The sequence below is a fragment of the Amblyomma maculatum genome, chromosome 4 (genome assembly GCF_055883805.1).
Source record: "Amblyomma maculatum isolate TAMU_Amacu chromosome 4, ASM5588380v1, whole genome shotgun sequence".
NCBI lineage: Eukaryota > Metazoa > Arthropoda > Arachnida > Ixodida > Ixodidae > Amblyomma > Amblyomma maculatum.
The window spans coordinates 102,227,971-102,255,618 of NC_139347.1; the positions used below are offsets into that span (position 1 = coordinate 102,227,971).

The window sequence follows — 27,648 nt, forward strand, 5'->3', positions numbered from 1 at the left end:
ATTACGGCGCCAAAAATAAAATGATTCCTATGGAAAACACAAGGAAATTAAAAGACGAAGCACTGAAACAAAAAGAAGAAATAATAACGCACGCAGAAGGTGAACACTGCGATTCTTGTAGCCAGTGATTAAAAAAAAAAAAAAAAGGAAAGTGTATTAGCATGGCCGACGCTTCGATTCCATTAAGAAATTTTCAATGGCGGTAAAAACAGACCTACGGTGGCTTCAAACGACAATAAGGTCTGGCTGCTCAAATTAAGTTTACGCTGATGCAAAGGCTGTTGCAATCGGACGCCTCTTTTCTTCTTTTTAGAGTTGATTTCATTCTTGTCAATATTTTTGGAAATACTATATATCTCTTATATATCTACTATGTATCTCTTATTTATAACATATATCTACTATATACTATATATCGCTTGCCTAAAGTTACATATCCATCTACGCTGAATGATCCGCTTATTCATTGCCTGCGCAGAAAATCCAGTCGCACCATGACACGTGCTGCTCGAAGTGTCTTAGAAGAACAAGAAGAAGACAGCAATGGAGCCGTCTGCGGTAAGGTGTTCCTTTTGCCGTACAGCGAGGCTTGGAAAACAGGGCTAATTTGTCGTCCGCATACACCGCCTATGTCCCCGTCGCAGGAGGGTTCGAAGGTGTTCAAGCCATACAAGCATGCCCTCTCGCACCTCGCCTTTTTCGCCCGGTTCGCGAGCGCCTTCAGCGCGGCCACCCTCGTCACGGTGTACATCATCGCCGTGGCCAATCATGACATTGATCCTTACAGGTCTTACGTCAGGTGAGACCTTTACCTCCGCACTTGGGTCCTTTTTTTATTTTCTCTGATGTGGCTGATAATTCATGTCCTTTTTTCCTTCTGGCTATTCGCAGTGTTAAGAATGAGAGCTACCTTGTCTACCTTTCTTCTTTGCCTTTTCTTGGGCACTATAAACAAATTTATGCGGCGATTTATTTGTGTCACATCTTCTCTTTCAAATTCGTTTCACGCCTGACTCCGTGATGAATGCACCCAAACGTAATGCCTCAGAGTTAGTTGTATCAAAAATGGAAGCTACAGGACACGCTTACAATATCAAGGGCTATATCGCGACTAACGCAAGCAGTCACCTCATGGCTAGTTTGCTCTATTAGTTTCCTGGCTGAGAGTCACAGCAAATATTTTCTTTGCACAGATATGTCTTCAAGTATACAACTATGGATTCTCTTTTGAAAGTTGAATTTTAATGCTGTTTTTATAATATATATTTCAGTGTTGGTTTTTGCCTGAATCGCCTCAACAATATAGCTCCTCAAAAAATCTTCTACTTCTCAGCTTAATTAGAGCGTTGAAATATATGTAAATGGAAAACCTGCAATAGATGGAGGTGCAAGGCTTCCGAGGGTGAGAAGTTGCAGGACTTGCTTGTCGGTTGGGCTGGTTTCCAAATGCACTTTGCAATTTTGTAGCATGTCAGCATTACAGTGGGCAGCTCAATCGTACCTTTATTAAGAGATAGGTTATAGAGATCATTCGGTCGCAAAGCGGTCGGCGTTTACTAGTAGTCGGCATATAGTGTTGGAAATGTTTTGAGGCTGCGTAAAAAAAAAAAAAAAAAATTAGTCAGGGTAATTTGTGGTTCTAATGATTGATGATTGATTGCTGTGTGATAGGCGGTGACAACCTAATGATTATCGTTGTAAATAATTGATGAAATGAAGAAATTAAACGAAAAAAAAGAAAAAAAAGAGGAGTTCAAAGATGTCAAAGTTCTGAGAATGAAAAGTCAGCGCTTGATGATGCTAAATAAGAAACTTTAGAGAGCATAATTGATCAATTAAATGAAATAATTGAAAAATAAAAGGTGTCTTTTAATGAAAAGCCAATGCTTTTTGATGCTGAGTTTTGTCTTCGTTTCAGTGTGTGAAAGGCTATCGCGTATACCCTTAGCAGAGGAGCTTTTTCTTTTCTTTTTTTTTTGTTACAGCAATGGTAGTAATGCTGACCCAATCAAGTAAAACCCGGTTTAGTCATGTTAATACGTGACCAATTCGGTTGGCTTTCTTCCGCAGCGACGCCAGCGGTGACCCTCCGCAAAGCGGTCTCTTCGGGCTTTGCGTTGTGATCATGATTGTCATGGGTAAGTGTGACTTTTACGGAAACGAGAAATTTGTGCCACTTAGAGTTATTGCAAAGATCACGTCAAACTACAGGCTTCATTGGGTGCATATTCTGCTGTCTCTCAGTAGCCTGTATCTCTGAATCCCATGTTTATGCTTGTTAGTAAATAAGAAAGTGATCGGAGCACACTTCTCACAGCACTGCGGCATTACCACGTCGCACAAGCGTTTCTTGATGGAGCCTATAATAAGCAGGGTAAAACATTCAGTCACACTCTTAAGTCTGCTTACACCTGGAAATGCGAAAAACGTACTGAATCCTTTGCCTAGTTCTTTTTTAAGCTGGTTCTGCGTTTCATTGCTTCCACGATGTCTACAGCTTTACTTTTAATTGACGTACTTTACATTTTACCGGTGTTTCTTTTTGTAATCCTTTGTTATGTTTATTTATTTTATTCTTTAGCTTTATTTATTAAATTTGTATTTTCTTTTTCGTTTTGCTTTTGTGTTTCTTATTTTTTTCCTTTTACTGCCATTTAACTTTTTTTTTTTTTTTTTTTTTACTTACTGCTTGCTGTTCTTTCCTTCAGCGCCCTCCGGTGTCCTTACGATAAACGAGGAGAATTATGTACTGGTTCCCAGGAAGTCGATGTAGAGCGTGTGGTCCTCGCGTTGATGGGGATTGGGAGGATGTTGGTTTAAGTCCTGGTGTGGACCGAATTCAATATTTTGTTTGCTGTCAGGTCGTCAGGACACGCCGTGATGACAAAATCGTGTACACGCCTCTCTTGGGGCCAAACCAAAGTTATTTTGCGTTAATAGTACTTTGATCAAGACGCGTGCTCAATTGTTACACGATGCCACGTGTCACCACATGTGTGCGTTATAACATCACATAAAGAATAGTTTAGTTTGTTTGGACAGTGCAGAGTCGGCTGGTGCCCTCGTGCAATGAGTGCTATTTTCCAGATGCCGCGATATAAGCTAACTCGCAGTTTCTTTTCTCTCGATGGTTGTGTGCGCAGGTTTTCCTGTAATGTACCTCCACCACATGCGAAACCAGGCCGCCATGGAGGACGTGGGCTTCGTGGCCACGCGACTCAACTGGCTGGCGCTGACCTCGGGCTCTCTCTCGTGCCTCGGAATGGCCGCAGTGGCAATCAGCCCCTTGTCCCACGTCCGCAGGGATGGCCAGTGGGTGAGCGCACATCCCTCGAGTCTTGCTCAAGGTATCACAATGCGCCAGAGTTACACAGTGCATGTTCAGTTCAGTTCAGTTCAGTCGTTCAGTCATGTCCGACTCTTCGTGACCCTATGGACCATGTCACGCCACGCTTTCCGGTCTCTCACTATCTTCCTAACATCACCTACCTTCACCTGCAGTGCCTCGAGGAGGCCATCTAACCATCGCGTTCGCTGCCTACCTTTCTCCGGCGACCCTCAACCTTTCCCTCTGCATGCAGTGCATGTAATGGACACTAAATAAGTCATATTTGAAATGCGCACCATATCACAATAAGCTTTTATCAGTAACTCAACTCGACGAGGAGAGTAAAAAACTTCTCTAAATTCTCGACAACCGCTTTTCTGTGTCCCTGTGTAGTATATATATATATATATATATATATATGCGTTTGTGTGTGTGTGTGTGTGTGTGTGTGTGTGTGTGTGTGTGTGTGTGTGTGTGTGTGTGTGTGTGTGTGTGTGTGTGTGTGTGTGTGTGTGTTTGTGTGTGTGTGTGTGTGTGTGTGTGTGTGTGTGTGTGTGTGTGTGTGTGTGTGTGTGTGTGTGTGTGTGTGTGTGTGTGTGTGTGTGTGTGTGTGTGTGTGTGTGTGTGTGTGTGTGTGTGTGTGTGTAACATTGCAACGATAATTCCCCACTCCCAGTGGAGAGAAAAACGAACAGTTTATTGAGGCTCGTTTCTAGTGCCTTGCAACAATAACACTCAAATAGGGAAAAAAAACTATTAACCACTCAATATATTCTTCGTATTTCCTTGTGAAAGCTAATAATAAACTCAGATTATACTCTACAGGTTTGCCCGACCGCTAAGACGTGTAGTATTAACGAGTGAGCGCGAAGCCCGCACTTCCTTATTTTTCGCACGATAGCTTGCTACACAACTAAAACTATTAGGAGAAGTTGACGCTATATGGAGGAGTCAGATCGTCTATACGAAACGCGAACGCGCTCTTACATACGTTATGTCCTACAGCGCGGGGACGTGCAGTAGATGCTTGGATGCGCAGTGTCACTACACGCATCTGCAAGATATTCCACTGTTTCGCAGTTTTGTTGTGAAAACTCGCGAACTCCCTATAAACACTATAGCGGACATCAGAAATGCTAAGAACGGTATTAGGTGTGTAATGCAACTTTTAGACCTTTGTTTACCATGTCTCTAAGAAAAAACGATGTAGTTACCGTCACCGCCAGCGCAAACGATGATTGCAGTCAGCAAAAAAAATATGCTGATGGATACGGACAGTCAACAAAAATCACAACAGTTCAAAGAAAGTTTGGATTGGCGCCAATATTTTCAGGGATACTCCTGCAACGAAAGGAAAGTAATTGAAATAAATAAGATAGAATAATTTGCGTTGAGGTGAGAATCGAGCCTGTGAAATTCAAATTGCAAAACTGGGCACGTTTCCAACAGTCCACAGAATGTCGTTGGTTGTAGCTATATACAGCTGGACCTAGTGAAAGCTTTTTATACTTTTCTTTGTGGTGGTTATCGGAGTTTAACATCCTATTGCGACTAATTCCATGAGGAACGCCGTAGAAGAGAACTCCAGATGATTTCGACTAACTAGGCTTCTTTAACGCCCACAGACTTCGCACATTACACGTCCGCCTTGTGTTTTTTTCCTATCGAAATGTTGCTGCCACGGCGGGCTCGAACCCTGGTCCTCCAGCTCAGCAGCCGAGTGTACTAACCACCGACCTACCACTACCCGGCTTTTGATTTAGTGCATGGTCCAAAAGACACATGCAGATGCATGCAGATGCATGCATTTAATTCGAGTATCCTTACTAGGAATTAGGTAATTATGCAAAATTGAATGTCAATATTGACTGTAGCGCTAGGGACGCTGCGATCGGAGACACCATATTTAAGGAAAGAGAAATCCACCCCATGGCCGCCATTACACGTTTAAAATCGTCTAAAATGAAATAAAACATTCTGTATGGGGAAGCGAAGGGTGAAGGTAATTGTCCCACTACTCAATGGATACCTCAACCACAACGTGAAGAAAGGGGGGGAAGATGAGAAGGAAAAATTAAAAGATAAAGAAAAGTATTGCAGTGAACGTTTTACATACTCGTATCACCATTTTGCTCCCACGTACTCACACTGAAAAGGAAAAGAAATATGTATATGAATGTAGAGAGATGAAGCTACGTACTCACACTGAAAAGGAAAAGAAATATTTATAAGCACGTAGAGTGATGAAGCTAAAGGATATATACAAAAGATTAACAGGGTGCATGAAATAACAATCTACGAATCAATCGTGGATGCGTGGCCCCCTAATAACAACGCAGATGCCGAAGTGTACATTGGAATCGCACACGGTGGCACTTTCTCGGCCAACTCCGATGCTGAAACAGGACTAGTGGTAAAGTGAAGTTCAGCTACTTCAACCCGCGGGTAGCTTTAATGCTGGACTTCAACTTGAATCTCCAGATCGTGCTCAGTGTATGTGCACTCTCGTACGGCCTGTGAGGAATACAAACCACTGCATGTCAAATAGTCATTTCTATAAGCCGATGTGTGAGTGGTGAATACGCGACGCGAACGGTGACTATAACAGCAGTCGCGTTGTTCTCCTGAAGGTGTAGCTTATACATCCCCCAGGTTTTTATTTCGAATTATTTGTGTATTCTGAATCCTACCGGCGCTTCTTTTGTACCTTATATGCGGTAGTAACCGTCTGCTTACGTTGATCGCTGGAGATGAGCGCTTGTCGTATGAACCCTGTCATCACTGCCGGTTTACCAGCTGGGGTGAGTCAGTGTCTGCGTCGTTAGGCTGCAAGGTCACGGGTCCCATCCTGGCCACCGCGGCGGCGTTCCAAATAAATACCGGTTCTTCCAGGCGTCGGTTCTCGTTAGACAACACCCCAAATACCAAAGTCGATCCGGATTCCTCCTCTACGGCATGCTTTATGCAAAACTGCTCAACGAATATCTCAACAGAGGCAAGATTCGAAAATACACCTTATACTGAGAGATAGCAGTGAGCGCGCTAATAAACCCCTGTTGTCAAACCTTAGTCCTGAGGCTCCCACTACGCTTTCCCTCATAGCCGATATGGAACTTCTAGAAGTTATGCGCCATGTCTCCGTTCTTGTTCACCTTATTTATTGCGTATAATTAGGCGTTTAAAAGTTTGGTTATGATGTTCTCATACCGTGAATATGTAGGCTTTCGTACGCCTCATAACATCATATAAATAAAGGTGCTTCATAAAATCGGTGGAGAAAGATTTGATGTGGGGAAAGGTTGAGGGTCGCCGGAGAAGGGGTACACTCTTAAAAAAAGGTAGTTGTGGTTACTAACTTTTAGGGTAGTAACTGCTTGTCACATATGTTACTAACTAGTTAGTAAGTGCAGGTTAGTATCTGCTAGGTAGTAGCATATACTACCTCTAGAAGGTAGTAATCAGAACTACCTCCAGCAAATTTTACTACTTCTAGATGTAGTACCAGCAACTACATTTAGTAATCTTTACTACCTATAGAAGGTAGTAATCTGAACTACCTCCAGCAAATTTTACTACTTCTAGATGTAGTACCAGCAACTACATTTAGTAAACTTTACTACCTATAGAAGGTAGTAAGAACAACTACCTTTACTAGTATTCACTACCACTGCAGGTAGTAAGAGTATCTACCTACAGCAAAACCTACTACCTATAGGAGGTAGTAAGAGGAACTACCTTTAGCAAAATACACACCTCAGAGGTAGTAATAGCAGCTACCTAAATCAACATATACTAACTCTGTAAATAGTAACAGTCACTACTTTTAGCAATATGCACCACCTACAGAAGGCTGTAACAGTAATAAACTGTAGTAAAAATACTACACATTTAACAAACTCCTCTGCTTTGTTGCTATAACCACTAACCTGAACACTGGATTACATAATATGGAAGCACTCAAGCAGTGGTCATACATGGCTTCCGAAAAAACAAACAAATTGAACACAGGTGTGGCTAAGAAGATGAGACTTTATTTCTCATTATTCAGTTCAAGCATTCAACTTTCTTAACAAACAAACAGTTGCCCGCATCACAAGTGGTGAAAAGGAGATTGCCTGAAGATGAGAAAAATACTCAAAAAGAAAGCAGGTACTTTTGTTCTGTTTTGGTTATAACTTATCACACATTCATATGAGACAGTGTATTTACACCAGAGTTGAGTGTGTTGAACTTGAAACCTTTATAGGAGGTTAAGGTATTGAAGGCTTATAGAGCCTGGTGTGTCTTTGAGCACCTTTAGCAATAATGATGACAACTGATAGAAGGAATAACATACAAGAACTATCAGGATATGTATATGGAAGTTGCTTTACAACAATAATTTAACCAGACATGTACAATAAAAATCACAACTAAAAGAGGGTTTTTTGGCTGAGAAGAATGGAAGTACCAGCTCATAAACTGCCTAGCCTTCTGCCTTGGCTGCTTCTAGCAATACCTCAGGTATGAGGAAATTTTGTGCTCATTATTTAGCCATTAATATCCCGCATATGTATTGAATACTTGTCGGAGCCATAGTTAAAACTGGTCAACTGTCCGCTCTATGGCAACTAAATGAAACAGATGTTAGATCTTCCTGAAGCACTATAAAAGGATATAAGCAACAGCTATCATAAGGGACTGTCACTCACAAAAGAATATGTCAAAATTGCTGCAAAGAGAATGTGTTGCTTATATCAAACTGACCTACTAATACACAATAAATTGAAACAGCACATCAGCAATTCCTGCTCAGACTCAAAACTGGTTTAGTTTGGTTTGTGGGGCTTAATGTTCCAAAGCGACTCAGGCTATGAGACACCATAGTGAAGGACTGCAAAAATGTCGACCACCTGGGGTTCTTTATTGTGCACTAAACATCGCACAGCCCACGGGCACCTTGCTTTTCGCCTCCGAAGAAAAGCGGCCGCCTAGACTCGAATTCGATCCTGCATTCTTGCGCATAGTCGAGCGTCGCAATCACTGCACCACCCCAGACTCAAAACTTCCTCCCAAAAATGCCCATTTTAAACATTCCTCAAATCCTAAAATTATGCTACAGACAGCCAGCTTGTCACAATACATATTACTAATTATTAAAAGGATGCCTGTTAGGTGTAAATTGCTGGATAGACCTGCTAAATAAGACCAAGCTCATTAAGAATAACTAAAGGCTTTTAGAGTAGTGTTACATAATGCTGACTTTATTGATTACAATCCTTAGGAAGGACCAATTTCCTCTTCCAATTTTGGTTCAAAGAAAGAAGTGCCAATAATTGCTTTGAAATAGCAGACTGAAATATTTGCACCAAGCTACTGTTTATATAAACTAGTTTTCCCACTGGCCTTAAATGATAAGTCGCACAATAAAAAGTGTGCCACATGCAGCTGTACTCCTTCAGCAGCCCAAGACGCATTCTGGAGAACAAAATCGCTTTTCGCTGGAGTGCTTTGTTCCTGAAACCGCGCTCCGTTAATAGACTCTTTGTTGCTGAAACCAGAAATTAAAAAATTAGCTAATGAGTTTCATTAATTAATAAACTTCAGAAAACAAAGAAATACTCCAGACTAAGCTATACAACTCATGAGCTCTCATCTGATTTCAGTGGACTAGGCCACTCATTGTAAATCAAAGAGCATAGCGCCGGAACAAAAACGGGGACGACGACAAGACAGGACAAGCACTAACTTTCAAATGAGCGTTTATTGCACAAATGATCACATATATACACTTCACGATCAGCAGTGAATGAGAAAACACACAATTACTGTCAGACAGCCACATGCTAAGCCAAGAATTCAAGCTCTTCTTATGGCAGTGCAACAGACGCCTTGCTGACATATTTATCCCCTGTACGAGCTATCTCCAGTGCTTCTGTTATCTCCCTTGTCGGCTCGTTACGATCTCGATACATGATGATCGTCTTTTCGAACGAGATGACAAGGCGGTTCCGCATCACATCTTCTGCAGTGCGCAGCGAGATGGCCGTCTGTAGCAATGCTGTCAACTTTATTATAGTGCTCCAGAAGACGTACGTTTAACATCAGCCAGTCTTGCTGACGTAGTGCTTTCCAGATGAAAGTGGAATTTTATAAAGAACCCCCCTCCTGCAGGGCACGTAAAGGTCTCCGTGTTTAATCAGACACTTAGGCTTCAGCGTTCGCATAGGACAGGTTTTTCTGCACAAACTCAAAAGCTTTTTTGGTGCAGTAAAAAGGACGTTTACGCCAGAACATTGCCCCACCTTCCTTAAGTTATGAGAAACCTTATACAGGTATGGAATGACAACTACTCTTTCTTTATTCCTTCTTTCCTCCTCCTTTTTCTTCTCATCCGCTCGCTGTTCGTCACTCATGCGTGGCGCAAATTTCTTTCTGCGACGCAGTCTTTCAGCAACGGAAACAATGACGTGTTTAGGGTAGCTCGCCGCTCTTTTCTTTCTTTCTTTCTTTCTTTCTTTCTTTCTTTCTTTCTTTCTTTCTTTCTTTCTTTCTTTCTTTCTTTCTTTCTTTCTTTTTATGAAAAGGCAGCGCACAGTTTGAGCCCAGGGCTCATTTATGTAACCCCCTCCCCTCTATAATGCCTTGGCGATTGAAGGTATGGCAAATAAATAAACAAAAACAAAATTGAGTAGCAATGTAATCAGGAGTATTGAATACTTCAATATTCCTATCGTATATAGTATCAGATATCTTCTGATCATGGTAGAAAACAGGTAAGGTACATTTACTACCCCTGCTTCCAGAGAGGTAGTAAAAAGGTCTTTCAGTCAAAAAACGTAGTAACAGCAGGAGTTACTACCATGTTACTACCTAAGAAGGTCGTACAAATGTAGTAACGGTTAAAAAAAGGTAGTAACGGCAGCCGTTACTACCCTTTTACTAACTTTTTTTCTAAGAGTGTTATAGGCAGCGAACGCGATGGTTAGATGGCATTCTCGAGGCATTGCAGATGAAGCTATGTGATGTTAACAAGATAGTGAGAGACCGGAAAGCGTGGCGCGACATGGTCCATAGGGTCACGAAGAGTCGGACACGACTGAACGCCTGAACTGAACTGATAAAATCCCACTTACAAATTTAGTGCATCAGCAACGGAACAAAGGTACTATTGACTGAGTTCCCAGGCGCAAAGGCTAATAAGCAGCGTTCACAGAGAAATGAACAGCTATCTTTATTTCTTTTTTGCACGTCCCAGTTGCACTAAATTATGATTTAGGCACGCAGAACCAATGGCCCCATAATCTTGTGTTAGTGTGAACTCCACGAAATTCAGCTTGATTGAAGCAGAAGTTAGCGTACGTTTAGTTGTTCAAATGACTAGGATGCGTTTTTAGAACGAAAAGCTCCTATAAGTCATGTTTCGGCAAATTCACTGACGGAGATCATTTGACCTTCAAGCCGGAGAAGCGCGGGTTGTTGTTGTTGTTGTTATGAAATTTATTTTTCCACCGATGTAGGAGAAGGTATGTCGTGACGTCATATCACGTGACACGCCACCTCTGCGCCGCTGCCGTTGCTGCGCTTTTTTGAATCCTGCTCGCCATTTGTGGCCATACGAGAAAACAGACTCGTCGCTTCCGTCTCGCTCAAGAGGGAGGGAGCATTGGATGTAGCGGCGACGATTTCTACCACCACTTCGACGTAGACTAGCTCGCTGCCGAAAAGCTTAACTAAGCGTTGAAGCGAGCCACGATTAAAGTGTAAGCAGCGATTGCGGCAGCGGCCGATGGCTTACATTCTTGACTTAGTTCAAGGATACTCGAACCTCTAGAATTGTAGCCAAGAGTAACGGAGCTCTCGCTGTGTACCTAGATTTATAAGAGTTAAACCTCAGCAATTCATTTAATTCTATTGTCTTATCCTCTACGTTGGTGGCGCAGCTGTGGCCCGTACTGATGCCGCACGTGCTGGGTGCCTCTGTGTTCTTCGTGTCGGCCATCGTGCACATGCTGGTGCAGACGAGGCTCATGTACACGCTCACCACCATGGCCGACGGCGCCTCCAACTTCGGCAACGTCAAGGTCAAGACGCTGCTCACCGCCGTCGCCTCCGTCTGCGTCGTGTTCAGTATCCTTGTCGGATGGCGCCAATTTAATGCCACAGATATCTACGAGTAGCGTCAAAATCCCTCACGCACCGTACCGAAAGCTTTATTTTCTCTCCCTTAGTAATACGCATTGATTCAAAAGTTAAGGAATATTAAACGACTTGCTTGGCTGGCACACAGTACTGCCCAATGGTATTGATGACGAAATAGCTCATTATTAAGTAACCGCACCTCTCGGGCTGTTTCCGAAGAAGCTTACCATGCAGTTAAGTAGAGGTGTTTACTATCGACATCGAATTTGTTTTGTGAAAGTGTTTCGACTCGTATTGTTCCTTAATAAGCCTCCTTCAGTGGTTATATACGCCCCTGTTGGCGAGGAATTCTACATCACCAAGGTAAGTGAAAGGACTGTGGAGAATAGCTAGTTGCGATTGTTTCAGCGCGGCTTCAATCCATTACTGTTTCTAACAATGTCTAGCAGTGGCACGAACCGAACACACTTGCGAAGACAGCCTTTAAGTCGCGACTTATATAGAGTGTTTCAGCGACCACTTTCCAAATTTCTAACAATAGAATAGAACTTAACATTTTCAGGGACATGCCCTGTCATGGCGGACGTAATTTACTGGGGAAACTGTTCTATAATCAAAGAGGCAATGAAGAAATGTTGGCGTTAAGAAATAATCTTGATGCCTAGTGCAAAAGGAAAGTTCGAAGCTATAGACACGACGATGACAGTTTTTGAAACGAAATTAAACGCTTTTTCTAAAGCTCTGCAGCGTGGTAAAATCCTGCGATTTTTTTTTTTTTTTTTTTGCGCCAAATCAGCCTGTGCGCATTATCCGCACACGAAGCTCGATGGAAAAGCAAGTTTCAGCTAATTGCCATTGGGGTTCGAGGTACATTTAGTGTAGATTGCGTCCACTGCGGCTACCCCCCGCCGCGGTGGCGCAGTGATTATGACACTGGTGTGCTGTACCCAAGTAAGCTGGATAGAATCCCGGTCGCGGCGGGCGTTTTTCGATGGAGGCGAAAAGCAAGCCGCCTGTGTGCTATGCAATGTCAGTGCACTTTAAATAACCCCAGATGGTCAAAATTTCTGGAGCCCTCCGCTCTGTCCTCAGTATTGAAAGCACTGCTTATAACCATTTCTTAGTCGCCGGATAACAGCTGTAACTCTAGGGGTACACTCTGAAGTGATTTATACATATTTCATTGGGTGCGATGTTGTACTGGCTATCAACCTTTTTGTCATTTTTTACTCGTTTGTTTAGGAGCGCCAGGACATTTTCGGTGACTCGTCCGCCAATTTCCGAAGAACGGATGTCCGCATCTTCGAAGCGCCACTTCCGGAGTTCGTCAACCAAACTCTCTTCAGGCAATATTCTCGCAACGTAAGACACGTCGGGCAGGCGTCTGCTGACATGGTCGTTTTGTTTTGTTCTTTTTTTTTTTACGCGACAGCGTTAAGTGTGCCGTTCATTGGAACAGCCGGCGTAGTAGTTGGTCATGTGCTTGGAAGTCTCTTATTGATCGAAAGGAGCGGGACTCCCTACGGAATTGAAATCGAATAAATCGTTATGTGATTTGTTTTTATCATGTGTGAGCATGACAAGCGTAACGGCGACACTAACAATAAATTAAATTTGCGCTGAAATAAAATTGATGAAATTTGACGGGATTCGAACCTGCTAACCTTTAGTAGCCTGTCAAACACGCTACCCAGAGCTCATTAAGGAACATTCGTTCGACGTACTTGAGTGGGAGGTTTGTGTGTCTCCCAGTAGACATAAATTTCCAGCAATGTATTTAAGCCTGCTTAGGTGCAGTATGAAGCGGAAGCATTACGAGTTCTGTCCCGCCATCTAGTGGATTCGCCTGACACTATGCTAGCGGCCCTCGCCCGCATTCGGCAAGATGGCGCATGACCATGGCGTATTTACCTAAGTTAAATAAAGGAAGGACGCAGATGCAGCTCCATGAAGACGACGATATTCGCTGCCAGCGCGAGAGTGTTTTGCAGTTGAAACTTGATGAAGGCGGGGATGTTTTACTGCGCAATCCTAGAGTGTTTTGCAGTTCTACTCGAAGTGCGATCGGCTGTGGCGACTGTTTAGTGCTCTCGTGCCTGGTTCAGTGACGTTGATCTGTTTGTTCAGGCGCTCGTTCAGAATCCCGTCGTGCCAATATCTTTTTTTCTCCATTGGCAGTTCGTGCTGGACACGCTTTGTCCCCAGTTGCCAGCTATGCCACTTATGAACCAGGAAATTCATCCGTTTCTTCATTCATTCATTTTTATTTTTAAGAAAATAAAAATAAAATAAAATAAAAATAATCCCGCCGGGGTGGCGCAGTGGTTACAGCGCTCGGCTACTGTGCCCAAGGACGCGGGATCAAATCCCGGCCTCGGCGGCCGCTTTTTGATGAAGGTGAAAAGCAAGGCGCCCGTGTGCTGTGCGATGTCAGTCCACGTTAAAGAACCCCAGGTAGTCGAAATTTCCGGAGTCCTCCACTACGGCGTCTCTCATAGCCTGAGTTGCTTTGGGACGTTAAACTCCACAAGCCAAAAAAAAAAATATATATATATATATATTTATATATATATATATATATATATATATATATATATATATATATATATATATATATATCAGTCTGCGAACTGATATACAAAAACGACTCCGGAGGACGCTATCGCACCTTATCCTTAAGGCAGGGTTTAAAAGTCTACTGAATGTTTCTAACAGCTGCGCAACACTGGCGTTTTTAGTTTTTTGAGCCCAGTTATACAGGGACGACGCCTTAGCGACCGAATATCACCCGGTTCTCATAGTCTGTGCATCCAAACCGAAAATACTACAGCTGGAGAGCGATGAAATGTTGTCGCGTGTATTACTCTGTCATATTGCGCGATACCATCAGAGCTTTCTCGAGCAAAGCACAGCGGGAGTTTTATCGCAGCTCCTTTCGACACAGTCTTGCGTCAGCAGTGGAGAAGTTGCTGCGCCCTCGTCTTCTACCTTTCTTATTTATGTAGATCATAATATAACGAGCTTTATTATAGGCGAGCTCTTTTACTAGGGCTAGGCCAAGAGAACCACTTGCAGGTCCGGGCTCGTCCAAATAATGCTCACGTCTCGTGCCGACGCGCTGGCGCCAGGTCTTCTTCTTTACAATATTTACTTTTTATAGTGTCAGAGAATATGGTTGGAGATGCAGTAGACAGCTAGCATGGTTCAGCTCTATGATAATAATTTTTGCGAAAGTCTCCACAAGAACAGTCTATCAAAAGATGACAACTTGAATAGAGGGAACTTCGAGGTCATGAGAATCTCGTACTACGTATGGCGATAACATGTACACGTGGCCAATTCTTTAACAGTAAGCTCACAACCATCGACCGCCCGGTGCTGCGACACCGAAGTGAATCAAAACGGTATTCGGGAGAGGGAAAAAAACGAGCCTGGGGGCGTCATAATGCAGCTCCAACGAGTGTCGTCTGCTTGCATAGTTTCTTACATACTCTTGCCTAGAGGGAAAGCTGGGGCACTGCACTTCAGCCACCATGGGCGCGCTATGAGCACCATCGGCTGATGTGCTACTTGGTGCGGGACAGTACAATTTTTTCGGGAATGCAGAGTAGCGTTACTAAGCTCTCTCATCACGATCATCATCATTATCTTGACGTAGAGCGCAAAAGCCATAGTACCGAAGACACAAAAGCAGACAACGCGAATAAAGGGTTTTTATTTTCCGAAATACCACTAAAAAACTCCGTAATGTGATTGAGCAACCATATATATTTTTAAATATCTTTTTCTCGCTAAATTTGATTTCTCTGCTGCTAAATTCTTAGCCAATAGGAGAGAGAGATATCGCTTATTTTGGACAAATTTTACAATTACGTTCCGTTTCGCTCAATGTTTTTTTCTTCCAATTTCAAATCACAATATTGAAAGTTGGAATGTTTTTTATTGTACAACAACGTTTATCTTTGCATTATTTTTGAACAAACGCTGCTGTGCTGCACTCGGTTGCTCTCCGCCCCATGATTTTTTGGGCGCTCATGGTGGCTGAACTTGTTGTCAGGAAGCTGCATGCAAACTCTCATAGATGGCGGCACAGCTTTCCCTCTAGGTAAGAGTAAGAAGTAGTATGTCTGCTTGGCTGTTCTGCTCCGTTGGAAGCAATCCCTAAAATCAGGTTTCATGTCCGAGCTCCAAGAGTGCTTGTAACATCTGCTATGTGGTTGTGATAGTGATTGGTACAAACTTGCAACACTTGCAAGTTTGCAGGACTGCGCTTGTCCCCGGTTTCAGTTGCGGCTACTGTCTCAAGGATGCTTCTTTCGAAATTAATTAATTTACATATGTTTATTGTCCTCGACAAATAAAACTGTTCCCAAACAAATGATTACAAATAGTTATTGGGCATGTTAAGTTTATTGTGAATGCTTGTTCATTACAAATATTATACGTACGATAGGTAGCGGATAAAAACAAGTAGTGGAAGCTTGTTAGAGTGGCAATGCATGACAGCCGATTGTGGCAGGGAATACTAAGCACTGTCAGAACAGCCTAGCAGACGACCTTCACTGCAGCAGCAGGTATTGTGGACGCGCCGTTGTTCTCGCTTGCCTTATCTCGTTTACTTTTTCCGGTGCAACAGCGCCGGGCAGTTAACGGTCGCGCGGTACTGTTAAAGAATTCACTGGGTATAACTAATGAATGCTGTTTAACAAATGGTTATGATGCGGAAATAAAAAGTGCTTGGTATACCACCAGCATCCTGTAGGTCGTTGATCCGCATTTTATACGCTGATAAATAATTACAGCCAATCGACATAGTAAATCGGTTGGTTAGAGGTAAGCACATCGGCTCCACGATGCATTGAGCTGCTCAGAGTTTAGCTCTGGGTGCGCCGCGTGTGTACACTTCTGCTGTTTATGAGGGCTCAGGGCGAAGGGGGGGAGGGGGAGGGGGTAGTTGTTTATGCACGAGCGACACGGACTGCTCATCCGGAATAAAACGTGCTTTGTACAACACTGCCCGGTCACGGCCGCAACTGGGATACACGCCACTCTCTCAATGGCTGCAGCTGTTCAGCTGCTCCGCCTCCTCATTTGCTAGGCCATTTAGTAGCAGAACACTTTACATCAAACAGGGCGTCCGTTCTTTAGCCCGACAGCCTTAAAGGTCAGCCTGATTGGAAAATCCTGATTGGTCGATTTTTCAGCATCAGGGGAGGAATAACGAGACTATAGTATTTCGTCAAATCTGTGTCTGCTCTGGAAGAAACAAGAGAGCTCGTGCACGATGGCTTTGACACGGACGCATAAGCATTGCTTGGCTTGCACGCATAGCGTTGCTTAGGTTACGCTGAAATGACTGTCCATGGAGTGCTTTCATAATGACCTTCGCTCGGTGGTGCCATATCAGAGTCAGAACGGAGATACTTGTCATGTAAAGAAGCCTTGCGTGAGAGTATACAGAAGAACAGCGCGACTTGGACAAAGGCGGAAGGAAGACAAACACGAACGAAAAATCTATTGTAAGGTGGAGGTTATTGGGGCCACTTAAATGGTGACAATATTTTATACGGCACTGAGGGGCCACTTCTAGGGACGATATGTGTACACCATGTTCGTTCCTGATTAATATGCAAATGACAGCCTACTTTATTTTCAAGAGTTAGTATACTGCCACATACAATGATAATGATTTAGAACCGCATTGCATAAACATCTTCAATTCCCTTTCTTGTATTGCAGTGCTTTTTTCTTCGTAATTTTGGGGCAAGCGACACCATAAGGACTACTTTAAAAATAGTAGTGAGACCCCTCTTCTGCAGCAGCGACACGCTCTTCGCGATGAAAATTAGAGGCTCTTTAGTACGGAAATTGGTGGACACATAGATTTTTTTTTATTCAGGCCTTGCCTTTTTAAACATTCGAAGCTCTTAAACCGTCCAGACATAGGTGGCTAAAAATCTAAAGGTATTATGAGCTAAAGTAGGCACCGTGAAGCCTGTAACTTTCGTAGGGGCAGCATCGAAGCCACTCTTTCCGGTCGTAATACTTTTCTTCTTTCTCTTTCTCTCTTTGTATTTCTTAATTTAGCTCTATCTTTTTCCAGGGTGAGGTTATTTGCTCTTGGATTCGTACAGAGGCGCCAGTTCGCAATATCAACCGTATACTGTGGGAAACTATATGGGGATGCCGCTTGGTTCATCGCTGCGGAGTTAAACGCTTCGCAGGTTTACCTGGAGACAGTCATGTTTTCATGAAAAGGACGTGTTGTCGGGTTTTATATAGTAAAGATCATGTTAACGCAAAAGCCTGGACGAAGATGTAAGAGACATATAGAACAACTGGCAAGCGCTTTTTTTATAGCCACATTAGGAGTTTGTGTTCATTCAACTATAACTAGAATCATGTACTCATCGCAGCTGGGTATCGAGGTGACTGCAGTTCGCAGCAGCAACAGCGTCGCGACGATAATTCAGCCGATTATTTGAAAGGCGTGACTTAAGACGAAAATCGATCTCTAGCTTTTATTATGTTAACTGATAACTAACAGCACATTACTGCTTTAATTTACATCGGTTTAATGTACTGCGAGTGCTATACCATGAAAGGGAAATAACAAGGAGAATAAGACTGGGATGGAGCGCATTTGGCAAGCACTCCCAGATTATGACTAGCAGCTTACCGGTATCGCTCAAGTGGAAAGTGTGCAACAGTTGCATCTTACCTGTACTTACTTATGGGGCTGAAACGTGGAAGCTAACAAAGTGGGTTCTACTTAGGTTGAGGACAACGCAGAGTGCTATGAAAGAAAAATTGTAGGGATAGCGTCAAAAGATAGGACTACGCGCAGAGTGGGTAAGAGAAATAACTCAAGTCACTGCCAATCTAATGGAAATAAAGAAGAAAAAATGGACATGGGCAGGAAATGTAGCGCGAAGAAAGGATAACCGATGGTCGCTTAGGGCAACAAACTGAATTCTAAGGGAAGGAAAGTGTAGCAGGGGGCGGCAGAAAATTAATTGGGCGGATGAGATTAAGAAATTCGCAGGGGTCAAGTGGATGCATCTCGCACAGGACCGGGTTAATTGGAGAAATATGGGAGAGGCCTTCGCCCTGCAGTGGGTATAGTCACGCTGATGATGATGATGATGATAATGATGATGATGATGATGATGATGATGATGATGACGATGATGATGATGATGATGATGATGATGATGATGATGATGGTGGTGGTGGTGGTGGTGGTGGTGGTGATTGCTGTAAACCTAAGTGTGACATTGATGCACAGAACCAAGTGCAGCCGATTCTCAAGAGATCGAATTTCAGTTCGAATATCTATTCGAATTGTGAAGAGTTCGCATTAAAGAGACCTTTAATAAGGCTAAACTGCCAGTTTAATGAACCAGAAGCTCGAAGTGGCTTCAATAATTTCGTATAAGCCATAGCAATCGCGTACACAAACACGTAATTTTGTGCCTTTCTCTCTGTTCTATTTGTGCAGTACCCACCGAGCGCGTTATACTCCATAGCAGCAGAGTGGGTATTTGTCTTCTGCTACCTGCTGTTCTTCGCCACTTACGCCAGCGACCTCCGCGACTGCACCTTCATCCTCGACCTATACGTCATAGACCCCGCCGCATCACCGCTGCAGCAACTGCAGAAGCCATAAGAACATTCGTGCAGCGTGTCAATTTTTTTGTAGTATCAAGTTCCCTTTTATGGCGTTTTCCTACTTTATATGCCTCTTTATATTTCTAATCATATGTGTTAATTGCGGAGCTGTTTATATTTCCGGAAAGCTTTGTGAAGTAACAAGTCATAAACTTAGACAAGCGAAGCTTATCAACGTTGTACACGTTCTATATATCAGCCGAATTTGTTTTGGCTGGAATCGATAAAGAAATTAAGCTGGCAAATTCAAGTTTGAACTGAGATTGCCAAAATCTCTTGCTGCTGAAACGCCGCGTGTCTTCCAGGAAAGAGATGATGAAGCATTTCTTTGCCTTCGATCTCGGTCTCTCATTGAACCGTCGCGAATTTCGCGGTTATTCGGCACTATACCACGCTCGAAGTACTTTATGCCATTTTGAGCCACAGTGCTTCACCCTGCACGAGCTCTTAACGCTTTATAGCCATTGAAGATAAATTTTTCTTGCTAAATATTTAGAATTTCTGGTTACAGAGGGAATAAATGGAAGAAAATGAATGTCTGGGTCATTCGGAGTGCACGCGAGGGAAAAAGAATAACCTAGCATGCTGTCTTGTTTCTCGCATTTGTATACAGACTGCAGGTGAACAGAGCGGAAAAAGCTTCTATGATATCGTGAAATTCCTATGTTTAACCATCCCACCGCGGCTGATCTGTAGTTAGCGCGCTCGACTTCTGAACCTAAGCACATAGGGCTAAATTCTGGCCGCGTCGGCCGCTTTTCAATGGAGGCGGAAAGCAAGGTAAGGCGTCCGCGTTTATTGTGCGGTGTGAGTGCACGCTAAGGAACTTGAGGTGGTTAGCATTTTCCGTGTCCAGCAATACGGTATCCCTCGCACCTTGAATCGCTTTGGGATGATAAATGCAATAAACTAAAAACACTAAACTAATCGTTAACTCTAGAAAAACGGCTGGTTGGGCGAGTTGGTGAACCATGATGGACAGTAATATACATGCGCAACAGAGACGAGACAAAGAGAAGTCGTTGTCCACTTCTCTGTCTCGTCTCTGTTGCGCACGTATATTACTGTCCATCATCGTTTACTCTATTGTACTGGTCTCACACAGTGGAGGCATTAATCCATCCATGCACACTGCTACACAAAAAGGCGCATTACCCGACAACACTACAAAACTATTTTGCACTACTCGCACACTTGTGAGAGGAAGCAACTGGATTTTCCTGGTCTCATCTTCCTCAATTTCCTTGTCACGTTCTCATTGTTAACTAGAAATTCATTTGTCAGGAACGGTCTGTATAACCCGGCGATATGTACATTTCCTATAGCACGATTGAAAAAGCTGTTGTAAAAGTATTTCAGCTGATTGGTGGGCCAGTTTCCGAAAGTTTCGATTCAAAAATAAAAAAAAAAAAAAACGCCAGAACTGCATCATCGTGCTCAAGATTGAAATTTCTGCAAACATAAAGAAGGCGCAAACGTGCAAGCAGTTATGTTTAGCTAAAGTGCTTAGCCAACCCAGCCAGCATACATAGTTCAGGAACTCGGCCCGCCCAACACGTTATACACGGTATACACGGTACCGGAACCATGGAAGAATGCAAACATTATCCTCATTCATAAGAAAGGGGACCCTAAAGACCTTAAAAATTACAGACCAATCAGCTTACTGTCTGTTACGTATAAGGTATTTACTAAGGTAATCGCTAATAGAATCAGGACAACCTTAGACTGCAATCAAGCAAAGGATCAAGAAGGTTTTCGGAAACGGTAATCTACTATCGATCATATCCATACCATCAATAAGGTGATAGAGAAATGCTCGGAATGTACCCAGCCCTTATACATAGCATTCATTGATTACGAAAAAGCATTTGACTCAGTTGAAACCTCTTCGGTGATGCAGGCATTGCGAAATCAGGGGGTAGACGAGCCCTACGTTAAAGTGCTAGAAGATATATATATATATATATATATATATATATATATATATATATATATATATATATATATATATATATATATATATATATATACATATATATATATATATATATATTGAAATGTGGATTTAATGGTTGGTTGGAACGTCTAGCGCTGGCAGTACTTTGGGCACAAGGGATCGAATTACCAGCCGCAGGGCACAGCTTCAGCGCGAGCGAGATGGGCGCCGGAGACAAGCGATGGTGATGGCGATGCCGCAGCGTTTTCTGTTCTTTGTCTTCTTTACATTTCCCCCGCGTGAAGAAGTCGCCATCCTGGCGACTCAGGGAGAAGAGACGACCAGAGGGTTGTAATATGGCTTGAGGCGGCTAACGTGGACAACCTCGCGGCCGCGACGGCGGTGGTCGGAAGAAGGGGTGACTGGCTCGATGACGTAGTTCACAGGGGATGTGCGTTCCAAGACGCGATAAGGTCCGTGGTATTTGGTGTCTAGTTTGTTGGTGGCAGGAACGCATAGCCAAACGAAGCTGTCGGCCAGGAACGTGGGAGCAGGGGTATCGGTATCATGCTGATCTTTGCGATAGCCTTGAGTGTTGGAGGTAAACGTGCGAGCTAGCTGCCGGCATTCCTCGGCCTTCTGTGCAATATCTGACAAGGCACTGTACTCAGAGGCATCTGGATGGTATGGCAAAATTGTGTCCAGAGTACAAGATGGTTCACGGCCATATAAGAGAAAGAAGGGCGAAAACCCAGTTGTTGCTTGGGTGGCTGTGTTGTACGCGAACGTTACGAATGGCAGTACCTGGTCCCAGTTGGAGCTTCCCGATTCAGATGTAACATACATTGCGAGCATGTCCCCAAGCCTACGGTTGAAGCGCTCCGTGAGGCCGTTTGTTTGTGGGTGGTACGCGGTTGTAGCCCGATGTATCGATTTGCAAGACGACAGGAGCTCTTGAACTACTTCGGAAAGAAAGACACGACCTCTGTCACTCAGTAGCTCGCGAGGGGCGCCGTGTCGAAGAATGAAGTGGTGTAGAAGAAAATGGGCTACCTCTCGGGCTGTCGCCGCGGAAAGTGCAGCAGTCTCGGCGTAACGGGTCAGGTGATCGACTGCGACGATGACCCATCGGTTACCAGCGGCCGTGCATGGTAGCGGACCATAAAGGTCGATTCCCACGCGATCAAACGGGCGAGCTGGACAAGGTAAAGGCTGGAGAGGGCCAGCGGGGTGGCGAGGAATCTTGCGTTGTTGACAGGCGGTACAAGAGCGAATGTAGCGCCGTACGAAATTGTACATTCCCCGCCAGTAGTACCTCTGACGAATTCGATCATAGGTTTTGAGGACGCCGGCATGAGCGCTTTGAGGGTCAATGTGATGGTGGGCACAAACCTCGGAGCGGAGGTGGCGCGGAATGACAAGAAGCCACGTTCTGCCGTCTGAGTTGTAGTTCCTGCGGTAGAGAAGGCCGTCCCGAATGGCGAAATGGGAGGCCTGTCGGCGGAGTGCCCGAGGATGCGTAGCCGCGGAAGTAGTGCCAAGGATATCCAGCAGGTTAGAAACCCAAGGATCTTGTCGTTGCTCGAAAGGCATATCCTCAATGGTGAGTGCTGACAAGAATGCTTGAGGAGGGGACGATGAGTTAGGCGAGCGCACCGGTGACCGAGAAAGAGCGTCGGCGTCAGAGTGCTTGCGGCCAGAGCGGTACACTACACGGATGTCGTATTCCTGAAGCCTGAGAGCCCAGCGCCCGAGACGGCCAGACGGATCCTTGAGAGACGCGAGCCAGCAGAGAGCGTGATGATCTGTAACTACCTCGAAGGAGTGGCCGTATAAGTAAGGGCGGAACTTCGTTACAGCCCACACGATTGCTAAGCACTCTTTTTCGGTAACGGAGTAGTTGGACTCGGCTTTGGTGAGAGCACGGCTTGCGTATGCGACAACGTATTCGGAGAAGCCAGGCTTGCGCTGGGCGAGGACGGCGCCGAGGCCAACACCACTGGCATCGGTGTGAAGTTCTGTAGGTGCAGTAGGGTCGTAATGGCGAAGGATTGGGGGTGACGTGAGAACATTGCGCAGTGTCGCGAATGCATCATCGCAGGCTGGCGACCAAGAGGAGAGGTTAGGGGTGCCTTTCAAGAGCTGTGTAAGGGGGGCTATGATGGTTGCGAAATTCCGAACAAAACGACGAAAGTACAAGCAGAGGCCCACGAAGCTTCGCAGTTGTTTCAAAGTGGTCGGTTTCGGAAAGTCAGCGACGGCGCGCAGCTTCTCAGGATCAGGCAGAACTCCATCTTTACACACAACATGTCCGAGTATTGTGAGCTGGCGGGCACCAAAGCGGCACTTTTTGAGGTTGAGTTGAAGACCGGCGCGGGTTAGGCAGGTGAAGACCTGGCGAAGTCGAGTCAGGTGGGTCGGGAAGTCGGTTGAAAAGACGACGATATCATCGAGGTAGCATAAACAGATGTTCCATTTCAGGCCGCGCAGTACAGTGTCCATCATTCTTTCAAATGTGGCTGGGGCGTTACAGAGTCCGAATGGCATAACATTAAATTCGTATAGTCCGTCTGGAGTAATAAAGGCGGTCTTAGGACGATCCGCCTCTGCCATGGGCACCTGCCAATACCCGGAGCGTAAATCGAGTGAGGAAAAGAATTCTGCGCCTTGCAAACAGTCTAGGGCATCGTCGATTCGTGGGAGGGGGTACACATCACGACGAGTGATTTTGTTGAGGCGGCGATAATCAACACAAAATCGTATGGAGCCATCCTTCTTTTTAACTAGAACCACAGGAGACGACCATGGGCTACAGGATTCTCTAATTACTCCGCGTTGCAGCATGTCATCGACTTGTTGGGCAATAACACGGCGCTCAGTCGGGGACACCCGATACGGCCGCTGATGGAGAGGTGGGTGAGCGCCAGTGTCGATGAGGTGGGAAACGGTCGTCGTGCGGCCCAAGGAAGATTGCGGAATGTCGAAGGAGGCGCGGAATTGGTGTAGAAGGTCAAGAAGTTGCTCGCGGTGGCGCGGTTCTAGAGCGCTGTCCACGGAATGGTCAAAAAGGTCCCGCTGTAGCGGATCTGAAGCCACACGAGTTGGAGTCAAGGCGTCAACTTGGCAAACAGGGAATGACACATCATCAAAGGTGAACAGAAGGTCCACGGGCTCGATGCGGCCGAGGCACTCCCCTTCGATCAACATAGCGGGAGAGGGAAGAGGATTGGATACCAGAAGTGTGCTAGCGCCGTTTTTCATGTCAAGGACGGCAAACGGCAGCGGTAAGTGGCGGCGGCGGCAGACAACGTTAGAGGGCACAAAGAGGACTGTCGCGGCGGTGGTAAAAGAGGCAGTGAGGGGAACCAGAACAGCGCTAACGGGTGGGATGGTTGTGTCATGTGCTACGAGGAGTTTGGTCGCAAAACGAGGACACGGCTCGTGGAGCAGGGCATCAGACGGTGCATCACTCGATTCAATAAGCTCTACTTGAGGACTGGCGCAGTCAATGATAGCATGATGCTGGGACAGGAAATCCCAGCCGAGAATGACGTCATGAGAACATGTGGGGAGAACGACGAATTCGATGATGTACAAGGCTGCAGCAATGACGACGCGAGCAGTGCAGATAGCTGTCGGCTGTATACTGTGAGCGGATGCGGTACGAAGCGATAGTCCCTCGAGAGGCGTAGTCACCTTTCGGATGGAGCGGCAGAGTTTTTGGCTGATAACTGATACAGCGGCACCGGTGTCGACGAGCGCAAGAGTATGAACACCTTCAACGATGACAGGAATAACATTCGCGGGATTAAGACGAGGACTTTGAAATTCGGTCGGATACGCAGTTCGTGCCTCGCGAACTGCGGCGGTCAGTTTTCCCGGCTGGGTAGCGGGTCGTCGGCGCATTGGCGAAATGGAGCGGCGACGTGGTGATGGCGAACGACGAGGGCGGAAGTCCGGAGGTTCAGGGGGTGCTGTTGGAGGACCCGATGGGACTGGGAACTGGGGGGCCAAATAAGGTGGCGCAGGCCGTGCAGCAAAGGCCATATTTATTCGGCGCCGGCAGTAGCGTGTAGTGTGTCCGGGGATGCCGCAGTGGTAGCAAATAGGCCTGTTGTCCGCAGTGCGCCATGGAGATGGTGTCTGACGCAAGGGGGGAGCAAAGGCTGTTGGTGCGGACCGCATGGGGGGCGAAGCATAGGCATATGCTGGCTCAGGCGGTGGACTTGAAGTGACTTCGGCATACGTGCGACGCAATACTTGAGGAGGAGCCGGCGCGAATGCTGGAGCGTAGCTCAGTGGCGCAACGCCGGACGATGAAACTGTGGGCGTGAGTAACGGCATTGAGGGTGCGACCGGAGCTGATTGAGGAACAGGATTAGGGAGGACTTCAGAGACATGCTGCTGGATTGCATGGCGAAGCTCCGGAACAAGGCCAGTTGTTGACGACTCCTTAAGATATGGCTGTAGGGACAGTTGGCGCGCGACCTCCTGACGTATAAAAGCCTTGATGTCTTCAGAGAGGCTAGATGACTCCCTCTCCGCGGCTAATCCAGCGAGTGATGCATCAGGCTGGCGAATCAAAGCACGCTCCTTGCGGAGTTCGTCGTAGCTTTGACATAGGTCGTATATTTCCTTGACCGTATTGGGACCTTTGGCGATAAGCATGTTGAAAGCGCCGGCATCAATTCCTGTGAGGACATGACGTATCTTAACGGCCTCGGTCATGGTCGGGTCAACGCGGCGACACAAATCAACAATGTCCTCAATATAACTGGTGAACGTTTCACCGGGCAGCTGTAGTCGCGATCGAAGACGCTGTTCCGCGCGGAGTTTTCGGACGGCGGGGCGGCCAAAGACATCAGAAAATTTAGTCTTGAAATTCGCCCAGGTGGAAAAGTCCGACTCGTGGTTTCGAAACCACAGATTAGCGACGTCGCTCAAGTAAAAGATGACATTGGTGAGCTTACGGTTGTCGTCCCAGTTATTGTGACGGCTGACCCGTTCGTAAGTGGTCAGCCAATCGTCGACGTCGTCATCGCTGCTTCCGCTGAAGGTAGTCGGGTCCCGTTGACGGAGCGCACCTGTGCAGGTGACGGGCGGAGGCAGGTGCAATGAAGTCGGCTCCGTCATTGGGGTAGTCAATGTTCTGCTGCGAAGTTCCAGGGCGAGATGGGTACAGGGAACTTCAGATTGACCTCCACCAAGTGAAATGTGGATTTAATGGTTGGTTGGAACGTCTAGCGCTGGCAGTACTTTGGGCACAAGGGATCGAATTACCAGCCGCAGGGCACAGCTTCAGCGCGAGCGAGATGGGCGCCGGAGACAAGCGATGGTGATGGCGATGCCGCAGCGTTTTCTGTTCTTTGTCTTCTTTACATTATATATATATATATATATATATATATATATATATATATATATATATATATATATATATATATATATATATATATATATATATATATATATATATATATATATATATATATATATATATATATATATATATACATAGTGGCTGCACAGCAACCATAGTTCTGCATTAAGAAAGTAACAAAATTTCTATAAAGAAAGGTGTTAGACAAGGCGACACAATCTCCCCAGTACTATTCACAGCTTGCTTAGAGGAAGTATTCAGAGACTTGGAATGGGAGCAGTTAGGGATAAGGGTAGATGGAGAATACCTCAGTAATCTGCGATTTGCTGATGACATTGCCTTGCTAAGCAACTCGGGGGATGAACTGCAAATAATGATTGATGACCTAGACAAGAAAAGTAAAAAGGTAGGCTTGAAAATCAATATGCAGAAGACTAAGGTAATGTTCAACAGCCTCGGGAAGGAGCAGCAGTTTACATTTGGTAGCGAAGTACTGGAAGTAGTAGGCGAATATGTCTACTTGGACAGATAGTAACCGCAGATCCAGATGTTGAATAGGAAATAACAAGAAGAATAAGATTGGGATGGAGCGCATTTGGCAAGCACTCGCTGATTATGACAAGCAGCTTACCGGTATCGCTCAAGAGGAAAGTATACAACTGTTGCATCTTACCTGTACTTACCTATGGGGCTGAAACGTGGAGGCTAACCAAGAGAGTTCTACTTAAGTTGAGGACAACCCAGAGGGCTATGGAACGAAAAAGGGTAGGGGTAACATTAAGAGATAGGAAGCGTGCAGAGTGGGTCAGAGAAATAACTTAAGTTACCGACATTCTAGTGGAAATTAAAAAGAAATGGGCATGGGCAAGAAGACATGTAGTGCGAAGAGAGGATAACCGATGGTCGCTTAGGGTAACAAACTGGATTCCAAGGGAAGGAAAGCGTAGGAGGGGGCGGCAGAAAGTTAGGTGGGCGGATGAGGTTAAGAAGTTCGCAGGGGTCAAGTGGATGCAGCTAGCACAGAACCGGGTTAATTCGAGAAATATGGGAGAGGCCTTCGCCTGCAGTGGGTATAGTCAGGCTGATGATGATGATGATGATGATGATGATGATGATGATGATGATGATGATGATGATGATGATGATGATGATGATGATGATGATGATACACGTTATTCAAGTTGGTGTGTCGTACAAAACTATGTCATT

General features: G+C 45.1%; 1 protein-coding gene across 1 annotated transcript; it reads left to right on the forward strand.

The window, feature by feature from the left end:
- Positions 1-629: 629 nt before the first annotated feature.
- On the forward strand, positions 630-19,118 carry LOC146191877 (DNA damage-regulated autophagy modulator protein 1-like). The gene is made up of 7 exons (XM_084600386.1): positions 630-799; positions 2,071-2,138; positions 3,144-3,316; positions 11,251-11,437; positions 11,769-11,812; positions 12,692-12,811; positions 18,951-19,118. Exons 1-7 carry the CDS (start codon positions 630-632, stop codon positions 19,116-19,118), a joined length of 930 nt encoding a protein of 309 aa, XP_084456512.1.
- Positions 19,119-27,648: the final 8,530 nt, after the last annotated feature.

Coding starts and splice junctions, on each gene's coding strand:
- LOC146191877 (XM_084600386.1), top strand. CDS start 630: ATGTCCCCGTCGCAGGAGGGTTCGAAGGTGTTCAAGCCATACAAGCAT. Junction 2,139..3,143: donor TGTGATCATGATTGTCATGG/GTAAGTGTGACT, acceptor TTGTGTGCGCAG/GTTTTCCTGTAATGTACCTC. Junction 12,812..18,950: donor TCAGGCAATATTCTCGCAAC/GTAAGACACGTC, acceptor CTATTTGTGCAG/TACCCACCGAGCGCGTTATA.